Consider the following 18,814-nt stretch of genomic DNA (forward strand, 5'->3'; position numbering starts at 1 on the left):
GTTAGGGACAACAGAAAGCATCACGGGACAAACAGAAAGCAATTCTCTGCAAGCTAGGCCTTTCACAGCGTTTTCTTTAAGGCTCTTTCCGAGCCTTTCAGGACTCTGGAGCTGGGCAACATATTTAAAAGCTAGACGGCAGGCAAGTTTAAAATGACACTTGAAAGCCAGGAGAGTTTTCTGGAGGTACTCTTGCAGAATCAACACTGCCCCCAGTCTACGACGTCTGTATCTGCTTCCTTCATCTGCAGCTAATGCGAATGTTCCACTGCTGGCAGAGCCTGCACCACTGTATAGGCTCTGGCATACGTGAACACGCATGTTCTCTCAGGGAGCAACTTAGGTTCCTGGTTTCACCTCTTTTTTTCCTCTCTCCAGCCTCAGGGCCGTTGTTTTTAAGGCATAAATACAGTCTTCCACCTGGTGCTAATAAAACCAGAAGCTTCTGAGCAGGATGACCGTCGTCACTGGCGATAGACCTGGAGGCAGCCAGCTAACAGCATGCGGACGTTCTTCGAGCACCTTCCTAGGGCTAACGCCACGGAACGGACACCCACCAGCGCTGATCTCCTAAGGTCTGCGGCTGCCGCCTCCGTGCTTACCTCCCGTAACGAGCACTGATGTGAGCGCGTTGCCCTTTACTCAAAGCCCGACCGAGCTCTGTTACACGAGCTGACACAGAACAGGGTATCTGCAGCTTTGTCCTTTTTCTCTTAGGGAGGAAACGCTCTCGCTTCAGAGGAGCTTCATGTGTCCCAGCAGGACGATCGCAGAGCAGCGAGGATTCTGGCCGCAGAGGCAGGCTTTCCGCGGAGGTCGCTCTCCAACGATCCACCTGAACCAGCGAGCAGCGGGGGAAACTGGAAACGCGCTACGAATCAGCCTGTTTCCCAGAGTGGCCGAGGCTTATGAGACGGTGGCCCAAGAAGATGAACCACCCTCGAACAACGCAGAGCAGAGAGTTCTCTAGGTGCTACAACGCTCAGGAATCCCTGAGTGCTCATACACCATACATGACCTAGCTTTTGAGGTGTGATGGGATTTTTAATGTCATTCTTTAAACCCAAGCGAGTTAAGGAACCTAAGATCTGACAAGGAGCTGTGATCAGCTCACTCTGGAGACATGCTACCCTTCCCTTGGCCAAATCCTTTCAAACTGCTAGCATCTCTCGTATTTACCACTTGTCCTTTCCAAAAAAATTCCCCGAGGAGACCAAGTCGTATTGATTATGTTACATTTTCCGCTCTGTTACCACAAGACAAGGGATACAATAGAGCTCATAAACAAACCAGCATTTCTTGTTTAGGTCTAAGTAAGTTTTCAAAGGTCCATCTACTTCCTTCTAGCCCTTGAAGTGTCCAGATATTCACGTCTAGCTGGACCTGCTGGAAGAAGCAGGATGACTGAGCCTTTGCAACGTTTATAAACAACAAGGCTAGGGGAGCGTTATCTTGCTAGAACGGGATGTCAGGAGGTTACTCCTGCCATGAGCTTGAAACGTGTGTCAGTTTACTAAAACAGTTTGAGGATGCAAACGAAGTTACAATCATTTAGAAACACAAGTGAAAAGTGAAATACTCAACTCACGCATTCTGAATTGGTAGAAAAATCTCGGGCTTTTTACTCAGCTCAGTACTTCAAAAAAGCTCCAACACCGTATACTTTACATGATTGTCCACACTGCAACTCTCAGAGGTCAATCCACATCTTATTTTTCATCAGAGACTATAATTTTCCACCTTCTCTCATAGTCATCTCTTATCTGATCAGTGTCCTGCACTAGAAGTTTCTCTTTACCTTGACAATTTGCTAGTGCAATGGGACGACTGGAAACCAGCTCAGAAAACTGCGATACTAACTGGTGATCCGCAGTTTACTTGTCCTGCCCCATTTGCCCCTTTCTCTTTTTTTCTTCCTTTTCCTCACCAGCCCGGCAGAAGTGTCTGAAGACAGTGCACCACACTGAGTGTGCTGGTAACTCGAGCTACTACTGTCCTCCCTTTCTGGCTCATGCTGTTACTGCAAAAAGCTTTGCAGGGCAGTAGAATAAAAGCTAATCTTCAGTCTTCCAAAGTCTGACCTCTTAAAACCAAAAGCATGGACTTTAGGTTCCTTGTTTGAGGGGGGTAACGTTAGTGGAATTTACAGATGTATTTTCTTCCTCTCCAAAATAAACCAGCCGTTTCCGCTGAAAAATATATATATGTATTTGGAGGGGTCAGAAATACGTTCTTTGTTTTCAGATCTGCAACCAATTATCATTTGGGGAATTGCTAAATATTTCCAAATGTGAAAATGCTTTTACCATGCAGGGCCTGTACTGGAAGGCGCCCTGCATGTATTTTACTAATTTGTATGAGAGAAGCTATGACAAACAAACTGCAGCGGACAATCTGAGGACTGTGTATTTCCCGGACAGCTCTGTACTCTAGCCTCCGCCCGTGCAAACACGAACCTAAGCAGTCAGTGCAGGAGCGTGTACTTCTCTGAGAATTTAGCTACATCCTAATCCTTCTCGGTTCAAAGGATCAGGGAGAAGCAGTATTGTAACCAGCACGTTTAAATTGCAGCTGGCGTATCACTGGGTGGACAAATGATTTGGAAGTATGTTACAATTACAATGCAACTACTTCAGAAATGCCAAAGGACAACAAAAAGACTGAAAACTGTTTCTAGACCAAAGCGTCCTTTTCATCTTAATCTAAAACGCAGAATTGCAACAGTTAACATTAAATCATCCACGCAGTTTTCACTGACTAACAGGCTGAATCGTTTCCCGGGCACTGCTTTGCTTCCCGTCCCGTCTGCCAGTGCAACGCCGCGCCTGCCTCGTCAGCCGGCTGGGAGCAGCTCTGCCTTCTCCGACCTAGGTGCAGCAGGGGCACGAGCGAAGCCGAGGCAGCTTCTCGCCCTCCCGCCCGCTCTGCGGCTCACGGATGTCGCCAGAGGCTCACGCAAACGTCTTTTGCAGAGAAACGGGCAAGGCACGAAAGCGCCGAGGCACTCAGGGCACAGGGCTGGCGACGGCAGCGGGCAGAGCGGCACAGTCCACCAGCACCGGCTTCGCTTTTCAGTTGGAAACTCTCGTGAGCTGGGGACTGGCAGCGGGTTGTTCAGAAGAACGAACAGAAGAGAACCGAGTGACACGGGCGAATCTCCGAGGCAGCAATAACCTTAGCAGGGCAGCTCCGCAGTGTCTCCCACCCAGGATTTGTTCACAGCCTTGCGCCAGTGCGCTCACTGCTGGGCCCCACGCACGTCACGGCTCTGCAGGCAGCCTCAGCATCCAAGAAAAACGAGAGGAATGCCTCCTCGAGCCTGCTTCCCAGGCGGGACCGGCACTTCTGGAAGGAACCCAGGCTTGGGTGCCCTACAGAAAAGGGCAGCAGCCGGGCCCGCGATCCTTACAGCTGGGCTTGCGGCAGGGCTTTGGGTTTTGTCCTCGTATTACCAAGCAAACTGTGTTTCTAACGGAGAACGCGTGCCACCCCAGGAACGCTGGGCCGTGTGCTAATAACCGTCACACACAAGCTGGCGGTCCAGTCGAGCCCAAGGAAAGCCTCAGCCTCGCTAGCAAGCATAACTTTAGATCTTGTTATTAATGCATGTTAAAGAAAGAGCACGTATGAATACAGCCTGAAGTCAAGGATAGCAAGGACTTTTGATTAATCTAATCTACAGCTTGTATCTGGCTGAGAGAAACCACCGTCTTTAAAGGGATTATCTGAATGGGACTTAAGGGCCTTTTAAGCACTTCTAAATTGACCCTTGTAGCAGTAATTAAAGTTCCTTAAAATAGATGTACCACGAAAAATGGGAAAGAACAGGCTGACTCAGCAGCTGAAACCTGGCTGGACAGAGTACCAGACGACCATTACGAGCTTCCCTGCAAGCTGAGGCGGCAAGAGCTCAACTCTGCCCTCTTAAAACACAGTGGGAAAACACGCTCTTTCTCTGGAACGGGTCGTCTCTCTGCTTTCTGTTCCGATTCCTCTGAACAGGGTTTCAGGCTCTGCAGAAAATGTTCTTCTCCAGCCCTAGGCTTCCCAGATACTCAAAGTCCTTCTCAGTGGGAAAAGACCAGGTCCCGCTTTTGACTATTCCTATGCCAAAGACCAGTCCCTCCTAACTACATAAATCAGCTTCAGCAAGAAACTGCATTATCTCTGAAGAAATTTTTACCTAATGCTTTAGGGAAAAAAAAAAAAAAAAACACACTTTCTTATTATTTAATTTGCTGTTATAAATTAGTATGGTCTAAAGTGGATGAGAGTAACTGTTACTGCCTCACGCCTTTCAGACTTAGCAGTCAAAAGGAAGACAAAGTTGGGGTAGCTGTTTCTCTCCGGAATAGCACAAGGCACATTTTCTTTTACTGTGTATACGGCACAGAGTACCAGTCCTACTTTTAGGGGCTATTCGCTTTGCGCTATCACATGAACAAATCAGAACGTTGCTGAATTACCAAGCATAAGAAAAATCAATAACCTTGAGGAGATAATTTATATATTGCACAAAAGTGATTTAAATAATGCTTAACAGACCCAAACTAAAGCCTAACCAAAGACACACCTGATCTAGTTAGCCACAGCTTAACTGTTTTCCTTTCTGATGGTGGCAGCCCGTTGCCGTGCTCACTCAGGCTGAGATTCACTTCACAGGAAATGACCCCGGGGTTTCTTTGTTTGACCCAGCTTTAATCAGCTTCCTTCTCCGATTCCAACAAATCCCTTCTGCGGATGGCGGCCGGGAAGAAAGGCTATTGTACAGTATGGAGAAATCGCGCTGCTTTTCACAGCAAGTCACGCCGAGCACTTCCTTCCCAAATATTCAGTTCCCAAAACATTGCAAACAGTATCCAGGAAAGTCCAGAGCAGATTATTGGAGTTTTGCAGATAAAATGACGACTAGTGAAAAAAAGAGGGCGGGGGGAAGCATCCCCTAGTCTTTTTCCCCTCCGCTTCTGACTCAAAATTCAAGGAAGGGTTTGGAAAGATTACTCACCATACTGACAGCGAGGTCCCTGGAAACCAGAGGGGCAATGGCAGAGCTGAGAAGCTCCTTCTATGCAATTTCCACCGTTGAAACAAACTTCGTAATTGCAGGCAGCTGCAAGTTGAAGGGAGAGAATAATTCTGGAGATCAGGATCGTACGGATACATACGTCAAAAATTACTATTCATTGTGTAAGTCCCTAAAGCCCTGTTACAAACTTCAGTAGTTACAAAAATACTGTTAAATCATTTTTGAAATGCAACTTTCTTTTAGTTGACAACGCAATACTCTAACGGTACACAGATTCTCCCAAAATTTAGCGCAGGAGGTAAAATATCTTAGCTAATGTCTACTCATGGGTTTAAATGGCTTGCACAGGTTTGTAGGATGATGTTAACATCCAGTCTTATTAAAACAGAAAACGCCAGGATCCCATTCCAGATCTCATCCGAAAAGGATTTTATCAAGCATGACCATTTTTCTTATACTCCATCTGGAGCCCCGATTTCCAGCTGAATCGGAAAAAAATGCTGCCAGCTACTGAACGATCACCGTCGCTTGCCACCTAAGCAGTGGCTGCTTCCTGAAGGTCTCCCACGCACTCCTGCAGCAAACTAGCCCGATTCGCATAAAGCTACGGACGACGCACAAAAGAGAAAAGAGAATGTATTGCAGCACTTACAAAATACAATACCAGAACCGGGTTACTTAAGATGAAGAAAGATCCTATTTCCTCTCCTGCTAGGTCCGTGATGCACTGGCAAAGGATTTCTGACAAGCAGCAGGTACGTGCTGCTTTCAGATTTCAAGGCAAGTCCACGATCCCCAGTCAGCAAACACATACAGCATACACACAGCACATACACCTTCGGAGTGCTGCTTTCTTGGATTAAGCAGACGTTGGATTGATGCTCCTGGGAAACCTGATTAGTAAGTAATCTCACAGGGTTCTGCAACTAATGCTTGAGCGGGTGATGCACTGAGGTTTGGGGCTAAACAGTAAGGAACACGTCAACCCCCGTGGTAGAGAAGTGGCAAGATGTAAAACTGCCTTAAATGCAATTTAAAAAAACCACACCTGGACAACAGGTGACGTTTAAACCAGTCTCCCTTTAAATCAGCCTCTATTTTAAACAACATTTCATCCAACACTGAAATCTTGAAGGCGTCAAAGCCACCTAACTGATTGCTCTGGATGAACTATTTGCTGTAAAGAGTTTGCTCAGGAAATGGATCACTCTCTCCTGCCCGCGTTATCTGCAAGCAATGGGACACGTGTAATTGCCCGTTATTTAACGTCTTCCAGCAAAGGAGTCACGTATTTTAGCCCACAGATAGGTCCCCCAAAGTTCACCAGGACTGCCATTTTGAGTATTCAGCCCGTTGCCTTGAACAAATCCTCGAGCAGAAACTCCTTTACGTAAACCGTGCCGCCTCGTGCCAAGCCAAGACGGGGCTAGCTGCGCTTTGCCAGAGAGCTCCTGTCCCTGTAATTCGCTGCGAACACCTGCAGCCAGGGTTAACCCAAACGTTACAAAAGTAGAGACTTTTTGCAGGTAGGTTGACATCACCAACTTAGACAGTCTAGATTTTAAACAGCAAAATTGTTCAGCCTTGGCCAAGTGAAGAACGGGAAACCTGCGGGTGAAAAGCTGTATGCTTTCACCCCAGCCCCGACAGCCATCCGTTTCGGTCGTGAAAAGTCTTGCTGAAAATCACAGGTTAACAGATTTTTTAAAATACGTATGAACAACTGTCGTGTGGTTGGCGGAACGAAAGACCGCCCTCCCCACGGATGTTGTCCCGTACCTTGCGGGCGAAGACAGCCATACAGCTAATCAACCTTCCCTTCCGAGCTCAGATTATTTCTGGCACTGAGAACCAGAGATGCAATCAAGTGCTGTGTTTTAGAAACTCCCGAGGGACTTCCTCTCCAACGGCTCGCTTTCCACAACGAAGCCCAGCACGTTTGTTTCTCAGGACACGCGTGTTTCTGCTGGGGGAGGTGGAAGCCGCGGAGCCAGCGCTCGCGTGCCCCGAGCGCAGCCCCGCAGCCGGCGCGGCCGCGGCGCGGGAGCCGGCGCCGGGAAGGGCAGAGCCCCGGAGAGGGTCCGGGCTGCGCTCGCTCCTTAAGGGAGCATCGGGATGCATTTCTCTAAAGCTGGGGCAAACCAGCCAACGGAGAACAGGAAGAACTTTGTGCGTCTGCACAGCTAGGAATACCGTACGTCCGCGCGGCGGGAGCTGGCCAATGCCCATCCGTAACGGACGTCGCCGGAGCCCCTGCTCCAGACCGCTCCCACCTAACCACGTGGAGATTCCTGCGCGGCCCGGGATGGATGGTGGACAGGGTGGGCCAAGAGCAGTAGTGCGGAATGACGCGTTATAGCTTATGCGTCCCAGAAAGGAATTCACTGCAACTGCCAAGTGTGTCACGGTCACCTGCGTGAGAGGCCCCAGCGTCCTACTGATCCAGTTTACGGATCCAGAGACCATAATTATTTCAAGTAGCTGAAATTACAAGAGACAGACCTGGCAGTCCAAGACCTGTTGGCTCCAAAAGACGTATTTACTAGAGAGAGCAAAGAATGCAAGTGACCCAGACAAACATTTGTGGCTTAATGAAAGCCAAGTGCAGCTTACACTGAGATTTAGTCTGGATTACGCTCCGGCTAAAACAGACTGCTGTCCTGCACGGGCACTGACTCCAACAGAAGCAGTAAGCCACCAAACACGCACCGCATCCTTCTGTAGACCCAAAACCTTCTCCACCGCGGTAAAGGTAAGGTTTAGCTTTAGCTTTAGCAGAAACAACGCTGGAAAGATCGACTGCAACGCTTTTTTCCTGCGAAGATCGTTACGGACCGTCACAAGACCAGATCGCAAACGGGCGCAGTTGAGCTGCTACGTAACATCAGCTGATCAGAGTGGGTGACACCACTCCAGCCCCACGGTCAGGACCTGCCCCAGCTAGGTCCTGCTGCGCTCGACGATGCGGCGTACGCAGGCAGAAGAACCCGTCCCGCGCTTTAAAATCAGCTTCCAGAATAATATTCAGAACTAGGTCGGCTCCTTGAAACTTCAACCTTCACTCTCTCTTTAAGCAGCTGGACAGCATGGTTCAGGTTAAAGGACATTTTCAAGGGTTTTGCTCCGTAAAGGAAAGGCCCAGAATATTTCAGCCTGACTGCAGAGACCCGTGCACTTCCGAGCGCTCTCATTACGTAGCTGCAGCTCTTCACACTAAATTCACGGCAAGTGAAAAAACAACACTCTCTCCTGTTACTACTACCTGGGCTCACCAGCGTGCAGGCAGAACAAGCAAACAGACAGCAACTCTCGTTGCAGTGAAAGGCAACTCTTCCGTCTCTAAACCTGCAAGGTTGCCAGTTCCGTACGCCCTAACTGCCTGTAGGGAAAATGCTGAAGAATTAAATACGTCTCCAGCAGGTACAGCCTGGCAAGCAACCGTCAGCTAGTGAAGCGTGCGCACGCGGCCCTCGAAAGACCGTGGCAAAACTGGCCGGCACGGAGAGCGGTGCTTGGTCCTGGGCACAGGCCAGCGGGAGAGCTCCCCGGCCAAGAGGCACACAAAAGCCCACGATTAAAGGCCATTAACATTAAGTTAACATAACATTGAATTAACAATAGTAAATAATAAAAAAAGAAAATCTCGTGATTATTCATTTTGTGTCATCAGAGCTGGGGAGGAAAGGCACCCTGTGAGGCTTCAAAAATGGCTGCAAAATACTTGGCACAGAACACTTAACGCGTACTCCAAAACACCAACCGTGCATTCAGAACAGAAGAAAATCACAGATGGAGAGAAGGCAAGGAAGGATTTGCATTGTTCTGGCGAACTGTCAAAGTTTGTGCGCACAAAAGGATAAGTTTGCAATCTTAACAATGCCCAAGATGCCCCCGGCCTTTTTATTCTCAAGTATTACATATTTATATAGGGCCTTTGCTTCCCAAGGCTCTCGGAGCGCCGACATACCGTGCTACGGAGCTGCAACAAGGGGTCGGCTCCAGCCGTGCCTGGCAGGAGCCCGGAGCGCGAGCGGCAATTCCAGCACTCCTCCCGCACGGCCCCGCTGCTGCGCCCTGTGACCTTCGTAGGGGTGCCAGGCGGGGGGCACGGGGCCCAAAGAAGCATCTCGGCAAGAAAAGACTCACAACAAGCTTTTCTCTCAGAAGCACGAGTCTCCCAAAATTGCAGCGATCCATCGTCGCTGGCAACAGCGGGATGCGTTTCTCCCGCGATGGCAGGATATGCTTCTCGCACATATCCGCCCAGCCTCTTGGCTACGCGTGCAATAAGTTGCACTGTCACTCGCTGCCTCGGGGCCTGGAACGGGTCCAGCGCTGCTGCGCTCCTGCTACGTCCCAAGCTGGAACGTTAATAGGCAGAGACGGGAGAGCGGGGCGACTTTCTGCTGCTCGGGGTAAATCTCACCCTGGCCCTTGCTCAGGGGAAGCGAGAGCTGGCACGCTCTTCAAAACTGGAGTCGAGAGCTGAACTTCCAGCCTTTGGAAACTGCGACAGCCAGAGCGAGCTGGAAAGGTCGTTGCGGATTTTAGCACCGGTTACTTTGGGGGAACACAAAATGGAAACATAAAAGGCCACCAGGGCAGTTACTTCGTGTACGGGAGAGGTTCGTTTCCCTGGGATAGAAGGAGTAATTCTCCCTTCCCCCTTCCCACACCCAGATATTGCACCGACTGCCATGCAGTCTTGGAAGCAATAAAACAGAAATGTTTCAAGAGACAGCAAGAAGCACGAGGTAAAGGTCTGTGACGCTCCTGCGTAGTGGATCTGTGGCCCAGGACAAAAATACATCGGTCTAAACATCTGCGTAACCCCTACCTGCAGTAGGTCACTGCTGATCTGGTTCAGCAACGCTCAGTATCCTCATTTAAGGTATTAAGAGGCAGCTCTGAACATGAGATTCTGTAACCTGGATTAGCTACGAGCGTCTCCTACACGCGTCAACCGCCTTTTGCTGTGGTTCAGGCAAAACTAGAAGCCAAGTGATACAGAAAGGGAGACGCAGTTGTAAAACTAAGGATTTTTTCCACTTTGTTTTCGGGCTCACTGAGGCTACAGCTTGGCCAAACATTGGTGGCAGCCAAACCTTAGAAGTACATTTTCTTTGTCAGATATTTGCACGACTCTTCTCAAAGTGCAATCAGTTATGACCCGCTCTCACATGGAAAATTCATAGCCACGTTACTAAATCTCCTGCTATTCTCCCTCTATCATTGAATCCTTCATATAGCAAATATTGGCTCTTTTTTTCCTACAGAAACACGACTGGTTTCCTAATTTCCCCTCTGTAATAAACCTTGATATTGTCTTGTGCAATGCTTTCGCCTTATTTTGCTGTGATTAAAGAGATCTTGCTAAGGTTTAGGTGAATAATGCATTCTGTAAATTTGCTTTTTTGCTATCTATACACACATTCTTATTAGCCAAAGACATGCGCCTATTCTAGCCATATGTGTTCCATTACTACTTTGACTTGCTCACAGTAGAAGAGAAGTATCATGGCAGCAAGTAGAAGAAAAGATACCAAAAAGCCTGAACTGCACAAGCCTACGGAAACCACAGGCTTTACTAAGTCACTTCTGTTCTCCAGTCAATCTAGAGAAATTTCAAAACACCCTCTTTTTAGGTATTTCAGAGCTACTGCCTGGTTAAAAAACAAACACATACGAAATGCAGAGCTAAATTCATGTATAAAAAGGTATGAGTAATGTCACCTATCTTCTTAACATTTTAAACCTGCCTTAGTTACGGGTTTAGGCAAAGATCTAAGTATGTTCTTACGTTTCGTACGGTTCACCAGAGCCACTCACGCAGAAAAAAAGGGACATCTTGCTGTGTCCACCAGGTTAGCTCAGTGGGCAACTCCCAAACACGAGATAGGCATTCACAAAAAGGAAAAAAAAAAATGGGAGGGGGCAGATCTGGGGTCTCAGCGAAGTGACCAAATGACTGCTCCCAGGACGGAAGGCTAAGGATGCCCCGGCTATTAGTTTCCAACACATCACAGGGAAAAGATCCAAGGAGACTGACCGAGAGGGACCTCTCGATCATGTTGATCGCATTTAGTTGGGTTTCGCAGTGTTGCATCTTAAATCTATATTGAAGAAGTCAGCAGTATTCTTTTTTTTTTTTTCCCCGCTGTTCATCGTTGTTTCCGTAAAACTCTCTTTTAAATGGCTATATGGGTAACAGGACCAAAAAAGACTTCTCGTCTTCCTTATATGTACAGTGCCACTATTACATAGTCTTTCAGAAGTAGTGTGGATGCCCACAGTTTGCGGGATATGTTATTTATTTCCTCTCTTGTGGACTTCCCTCGGGCCCAAAGGGCAGAGATGGATAACTGTTAAGATGCAAAATTTCCCTTGGAACTAATTAAGCTATAACTAGCAAGTGCAAAATTTAACTTTACCTGATTCTAAGTCTCATTCTAACTGACATCTGAATTCCACACTGTTTGCACCTTAGATGCATTAGCGCTGAAATACTTAAACCTTGGTGTTGGCTTTTTTTAAGGACTTGAAGATTTTTCAAATCCCCCCCCCCCCGCAAAAAAAAAAAGGGGGGGGGGTATTTAAAAATACAAAGGTAGCATTGAAGTTCAAATACTCATCTACCCAGACTAATGAAATGGTGACGAAATAATGTTTCAGAAAGCCAGTTATCTTCTTATCTAATGCTTTAGTCACTTCTTGTAGCCACGTAACCTTGAGGACCCAGGCAATCTTGTATCAATCACATGCCAGCCTGCTGGTATAATACACCGGAATCAGGGAATTTTTCCACAAGCATCCTATTCAGCTGATTCTTGCAATGTAACGCGCATTACTAGATACCTTCCCAGGGCGCCGGCCTTTTCCCTGCCCTGTAGCAAGGCAGAAAGAGCGCACGGCAATGAACGCTATGCTGGGAATTCCTACGCCCTTGGCTGCTGCGAGATGCATTTCTTCTAAAGTACTGCCGGCCTCAGTTTTTGCTAGATGTCTAGGCTTGCAAGAAGAGCTCTCTTTTCTTTCTTGCTTGCCTCAGTACTGCTAGGCAGATTTGATCAAGCAGTCAAAGGGCACAGTGATGCTGCTTAGTTTTCCCTGAATCCTTCACCTGACTAAGCGGCCGCCGGGCAGAGACGCAGTAAACCTCAGCGTGCTTCCACAACGTCCTATTTGCCAGTGGTGCTCACCTTTCGGAGGCAGTTCGGTGAGGCCCAAACGACAGCAATGGAAAATGTTAGAAGAAATTGCGGTGGCCGAGATTTCTGGCTTAGCACTAGATCTTCTGAATGACTTGGACCATACATTGCTCTGTGCTTCAGGCTGGCACAGACAGAGTGAAAATAATAATCTATTTCCTAGCTCAGTGGGGCTGAGGGGGTCTACAGGTCTCAGTTCCCTGCCCTTTCTAAAGCTTTCTGCAAACTAGCTGGTAATTCAGTACGGCACAATTTAATGCAATGGAAATTTGGCAAAACGATAGCTACACTGTTACGGGAAGGGAAAAGACAGGATAAATTACAGAGATTTACAGGGACTCCTGCGCGTCCGGGCGCGCGTACGCGTGCGTGCCTGCTCGGGGCAGCGCGGGTCGCGCAGCACGCGGGCTTTCGCCGTGTTTGCAGAGCAGAGGCCAGCAGCCGAGCGCAGCCCCTGCGGCAGGCCCTGCTGAGCGCCGTTTAACCGCCCGCTGAATCGCACGCTGGAGCGAAGCGGAGCTGGCGGTAGGAAATGTGGTTCAGTGCAGGGTAACTCACTCTGGAGCCTTTTAATAGGCCATTTGTGCCTAGTAAAGGTTTCTCTTTTGATGAGGTGATTAAAATTCAAGTGCTTTCTGCCTGGCCTTCAGGAACGCTCCGAGGGGTTTTCACCCCGTCTCAGACTCCGATACTTCCCCCCACCTCCTCACCAAAGGAGCATTGATTCTCCTCTTTACCCAGGGCCGGGCCTACACCTCAGGAAACGCCTGTACCGAAAACCAGAACAAAGTTTGATCCTAACTAGGGCTGGCTTAAAAAGATAAAAGAAAAAATTACGATAAATTCAAGCTAAAAACAACTAGGCACGCTGAGTGAAGCTTTAGGTCAGCACCAGCTCCTGCAGCTGCTCTGGGGGTACCCCCAGTGGGTGTCCGCACCACAGCAAGCAGCGGTGCAAGGTACCAGGCAGCCTGAAACGCGCGCGCTCAGGCAGCGGAAACGGCCTGGCCCCGGCTGCAGGATGCTCAGGGCTGGCTGATCTCCCTCTCGGCTAGGCTGTGCAGGCAGGCAGCGCTCACCAGGGCTGTTTCGTTCCCCTGAACTGACTCGGCACCGTTTGATCGAGGCATTTCCATCCCGCTCTGCGGCAGAGACGTGCTCTCTCCCGAGCTGCGCTCCTAGTTACCATCCAGGTTCCTTTGCTCCTGTTGCTGCTTTAACCTGAGTGAAGAGCTCGTGTGTTTTGCAGCGGCGTGAACTCAGCCCAGAGTCAGCACTAGCACTTCCCGCACAGCTCACAGATGCCAACGTATCCACGGCAAGATCACCACGTACTGAAGAGCGGCTTTTTTAGCCTCTCCTGCCTCGCTGTCCCCTTTCTGTAAGGGCACAGGCGTACTGTCTGCTGCTGAACTCGACAGCTCTGCGCAGACCGAGAGCCGCAGCTCCCGAACGCTTGGTGGGACTCAACGTCTCAACATCTCGAGCTAAAACTAGAGCTCATGTGTACAGCCAGGCACGCCGGCCCCTTGTCCTAATCAGCAAGAGCTTTAGCCACGTTATTCAATCCACGCGGAATTTATACAGCATCTCAATGCGACTCGCAACTGAGAAGCTTAGTCGGAAAATCAATCTTATCAGCAGTCAGGCAGGGAGGGAACGCGATGCCAAGCTAAAAATGTGGAAGATGTCTCGACTTCTGACATCTTTCCCTCGTGCACCGGTCTGAGCAGCTGAACGCGCCAAGGCAAAGGTTAGTGAAAACGCAGTAAGCGGTGGCACGGTAATGGGCTACCAGCAGAAGAGACGAGACCAAAAGCAGGAACCCGCAACGGAGCTGCGTACGCTACGTTTATAGGCGAGATCTGACAGCTCCGGGGCCGTCACGAGCGAGCACGGCTGTCACGACGTCAAACGGCGAGGCAGGAGAGCGGCAGAGAAATCGGACCCTCTTTGAGCTGCGTGCAGATCCCCAGGGAGCCATTAGGGTTCAGCCCTCTTGGCCTCCGTGCCTCTTTACGGGGAGCTTCTGTCAAAACTCCCTCTCTTTCCAGGTTGTCCGCTCCCAGTAGAGCCCGCGCGCCCTGCGGACCGTTAGAGGAGTACCGTCTTCACAGCTCAGTGCCAGGCATCTTCTCACCTGCACGTGCTTGGAAACACGAGGCCGCGTGCGGGGAAAGAAACACACCCCTCCTGTCCCCGGGCCGAAAGCAGCCTCGGCGCGCGCCGTCAAGCAACCACGCGCGTCCAGCCAAAATTCGCCGGCTTCGGAAGTGCAAGAGCGAAGCCCGTCCTCTGACGGCGAGTAGTCCACATCTGCTCTAAAGCTGCGCTAGTTAAAGGCCTCCTCTTCCAAGGAAGCCGATATAAAAAGCTCTTAGGAATGCTGAGTAAGAGCAACGAGCGGGCAAATCAGCTATCGCTGGCATGTTCAGGCACACAGGGCGCAATTAACGTTGTGCATAATGAAAAGTCCGCTCAGGGCTCGGATTACGGTTTTCCAGACCTTATGCCAGTAGCGCCATTTAAATCACCAGTTTGGGTTTTCTTTTAAACAGTTAATAACGATTGGCAACTGGGTAAACGAATAATGCGACCCTGAAAATCCTTTCATGTTATAACAAGGAAGTTCTACAAAACCAGAAGGTAACACGTAGCAGTTCACGGGAAGCCGGAGAAAAACCTTTCTGTCACCCAGTAAAAGAAAAAAAAAAAAAGAAAAAAAGAAAAAACTCCAAAGCAATTCTTTTTAAGGACGATTTTACATCGTTTTTACAGCATTTGCTGCAGGTACAGGACTCGAAAGGAGTGTCCTCGGGCAAAAGAAACAGCTCTGCCAGTCCCAAAAGAAGAACCGCCTCCGAGTGGAGCGCTACTTACGGTAGAGGCAGCCAGCTCGCCCTCCACGCTGCGCCCATCCCGGGCAACACTTGTGTGCTGTCTGGTACTGCACTGTGTACACCTGCCTGTAGGTCGTGTAATACGCAGTTCTGAAACAACGCAAAACGTCAGTCAGTCAGCATGAATTCCTGTAGAACGAGGAAACTGCAAAGAACACAAAGTGTAACTCTAGCCGCGGCACCTCAGCAAAGTGAGGAATTCGGCTTTTAAATACGCCCTTTTTTGCACCTCACCTAATAACGATCACTGATCCAAAGAAAATACTCCTTAACCCTCTGTGATTAGGACCACGTGGGACCAGCGTGCCCAGGTCCTCACAACGTTCCCGGCTCTCTTCTCCTTTTCTGAGCCATTTTGGTTCGGAGCGATTGCTCCCCGCCGCTCTCCAAGCGGGCACTGCCGAAGGAAGCCAGTTATAAAAGCCCGAGGTGTTTCAGTCGAGCCTCGCTAAGCGTAAGCACTACGCAGCTCCCGGGTGCGAGCTGCAGGGGCAACGCAGGGAGCGAGCTGAAACGTAAACAACAGCGACGCTACTTTCCCGGCAATTTGACGCTGTGCACGTGAGAAGATCAAAACAGAGAGAAAACTTTTGAAGCTGATTTTTGAAAAGATACTTTGGCAGAACATGAAGCTACTCCACCAGCGCAGATCAGACAAACAACAACAAATATTTGGCAAAGTAGACGTGTCGTACATGCCCACCGAAAATATTTATCCTAACTCATTCTGGTTGTTTGACTTTGTCTGAACGTTTCTACAAAAAAAAAATCCTAAATAGTGGTGAACTATTAATTCCTGTGAAGGAAATCTTCCGTTATTCTTCTCTTGTCAATCAGCACACGGAAGCACAGTTGAGAAGGATAAAAGCAGATAGCAATTTCTGTACAAGCTGTTAACAAATTAAGAAGGAAATAATCATGTTCCAGGAGCAGCTGAGAAAGCAATTTACAGTCACTCAGGCACCAGAACAGCTAGCAATCAAGCTCAGATCCATCTGGATCCTCTTGGAATCAAGAGCTATCTGCCAAGCCTGGGCTTTTAATGTTGTGGCAATATGCATTACAAAGAACGAAAATAACACTATGTATCTGGGGTAGCGGTAGCTCAAAAAGCATTCACCGTAGAAGGGAAAGATTATCGACCCACGGACAAGGATATCAAAAATATCCCCTCGTTCTGAGACTTATAAATTCCACCAAACACACACTCTTTTTCATCCAGAATCAGAAAGACGGTACGGCAACAGGCAGCATTTCTCTTCCGCCCTGCGTAAGCTCAGAAATGATGAGGAAAACGTCTTCCGTGCAAAGGCAGAGAAAGAGTACGTGTACAGACCACTGAGTTTTTCCATCCTCAGGAATTCACAAGAACTTCCTATTTAAATCGTGAGAATGCGGATAACGAACACATTGCCCCGCTCTGTTCTTCTTACCTACGAGAACACAAGTTAAGAGGCATTTTTCAGAAACAAGTCAATACCATGAAAAAGGGCCGAAAAAAAAGTAAAGATACCGTTTTTCTCCTGGAAGATAAATAGAGAAGAAACCACAAGCTCCTTAAAAATCCATTAATCTTAGTCAGCGAAAAGGAATACAAGAAACCAGTGTCCCGTGGTGCCGTAAGGCTCACGCTGCATCCTCCTTTCCACGTCCCTCATGAGACGATGAGGGACACAACATCGGAGGTCCAGGAACTGCGTGTAAATACACCTTCTTCTCTCCCCTCGCTCACATCTACCTGGACTTGATAGCGCGGGGGGGCTCCGGGCTAACCCGGGGCTCCCGTCTGCCCCCGGCAGCACCCTGAGCTCCCTCACCTCCACGAGCCTTGAGGAGGTCGGTCTGACAGTTCAGACCCTAAAGTCAGTCCAGGTGGGTTCCCAGGAGATGCAAAGGTTCGGACAGTCTCCGCTGCCTGGGGGTATCTTGGTGTTACAGGCTGGAAAGAGCGTAACACCCCCCCGGATGCCACGACTGCGCGCTCCAGCGATTAAATCGCCCAGCACAAGGCAGGAGGTCTTCAGTCTAGCGGGTTAAACCAGCCGCAGGGGGAACTCCCAAAAGAAGTTCAGAATAAACAGACGTGGGACACAATCCCGCCCGAGGAAAGGTTTGCTGAAACTCCTTTGACCACGTTCGTCTTCGAAAATTCCACGGGCTAAATCTCAGCCTCCCTCACAGCGCCTCGAGGGCGCCTCTCCCCGGTTTTAGCACGGACCGAGCTTCAGCACTGGGCTATTCGGACATTCGTAATACCGCGTGACAAAATTGTCCTGTTCTAGTTCCTTGATTTGCAACGTCCAAAGCATGCGCTGAAGAACTTAAAGGAACATCTGCGGCCGAAGAATGCCCAGCCTTTGAAGCAGAAGCAGACAAGGTATCATTTCAAAGTCCTCTCTTACAACAGAGTCAAAAGACACACTGTTTGCTGCTTTATTACCACTACACAGATATCATCACCAAGATAATTACCAGCAATTACAGGTTAGGAGGAATCCTAAACTCTGGGCTTCAAAGACTAGACCGTCTCTAGTTCAAGATGTTTCCTTGGAATTATTACTATTATTACTAATACTACTATTATTATTATTATTGTGCAAAGGCTTGTAACTGTTTAATGAGGCAGGAGAAGCAGGCGGATACAGAAAAACAGACTGTGCACATTGTAGTCTGCACTTCAGTGCAGATAAAAAAAAGTTCATTATTTGCCCTGTTGCAGTATTCATAGTCTTCCATCCACAACCTTCTCTAGCTTTGTCTCCCAGCAATCAGTTAAGGCCTCTTTGCTACTCAAATGATGCCATGATTAGCGGAACATCTGCATCAATTTTCCATGCAGAGTACCTTCAAATTCATTTCTAACACACGCAAGCATAACTCCACATGGCTCTTACACGGGACTGAACTAGGTCCCGCGCACCATCATGTAAAAGGAAACCCTATAGCTCTGCACCAAAGCAAGTGCCTAGTTAACTACCATCAGGACAGCAGTTCCTTGTCTTCATGGAGCAACTCCTGCACGATTGCCTCATCTCTGAGATAAAGTTACAGTCTCCTCTGCTCTCCCGACTGTGCCAGCCCGTTCTCTTAACTGATTTCATCCACGGCCAAGCATACAGCCTTCTCCAGCAGCGTTCTGGGCTTAGAGACGATCGCTGATGTGTGTCTGCTGTTAACGAACTCCACAGCGCTGTGCCAACAGCAGCTGAAGACCACAGCTGAGCTGCTGACAGCGTCCTGTGCTCATCTCATTTTATTCCTTACGTTCAGACTTCGCAGCGCTAGCTGGAAGGAAGCCCGCCAGTGGTAGCATATATTATTTATTGGTTTAGAGGATTAAAAGCCAGAAGGGGCCAATGTACCAAGCAGGCCAAACTATTCCACAATATGGCAGAGAATTTTGCCCGAGATTCTACAGCCAAGACCATTCAAGAAGAACATTGAAGACTAATAGTCAGTCAGCAATTAAACCATTAAAGCATTAAACGTTTTGGTTATCTAAGCAGAAACAGAAATGCTGTTCATAAAGAACGGGAGGTTTTGACCAGTGAGACCGTGTTAGCTCATGCTTAGAGTGAAAAACAAGGACATAGTAGGCCAATACACACCAGCCTGGCAAACCGTCTCCCTTCCAGAGGCTCTCCAAGAACACCATCAGAGAGACACTGTCCAGCCACCTC

The 18,814-nt window shown here is 48.7% G+C and overlaps 1 protein-coding gene across 10 annotated transcripts in view; it reads right to left on the reverse strand.

Moving 5' to 3' along the window:
* Nucleotides 1-18,814, reverse strand: part of MEGF6 (multiple EGF like domains 6) — a 114,458-nt gene that overhangs the window by 87,268 nt on the left and 8,376 nt on the right. For all 10 annotated transcript variants that reach the window (XM_062593577.1, XM_062593580.1, XM_062593582.1 and 7 more), the window contains exons 6-7: nt 15,115-15,224; nt 5,006-5,110 (exon numbers count right to left, since the gene is read on the reverse strand). In XM_062593577.1, the coding sequence (XP_062449561.1) occupies nt 5,006-5,110; nt 15,115-15,224 (215 nt within the window). The remainder of the gene's footprint in view (nt 1-5,005; nt 5,111-15,114; nt 15,225-18,814) is intronic.

Source organism: Rhea pennata, chromosome 22 (assembly GCF_028389875.1).
Source record: "Rhea pennata isolate bPtePen1 chromosome 22, bPtePen1.pri, whole genome shotgun sequence".
NCBI classification, from domain to species: domain Eukaryota; kingdom Metazoa; phylum Chordata; class Aves; order Rheiformes; family Rheidae; genus Rhea; species Rhea pennata.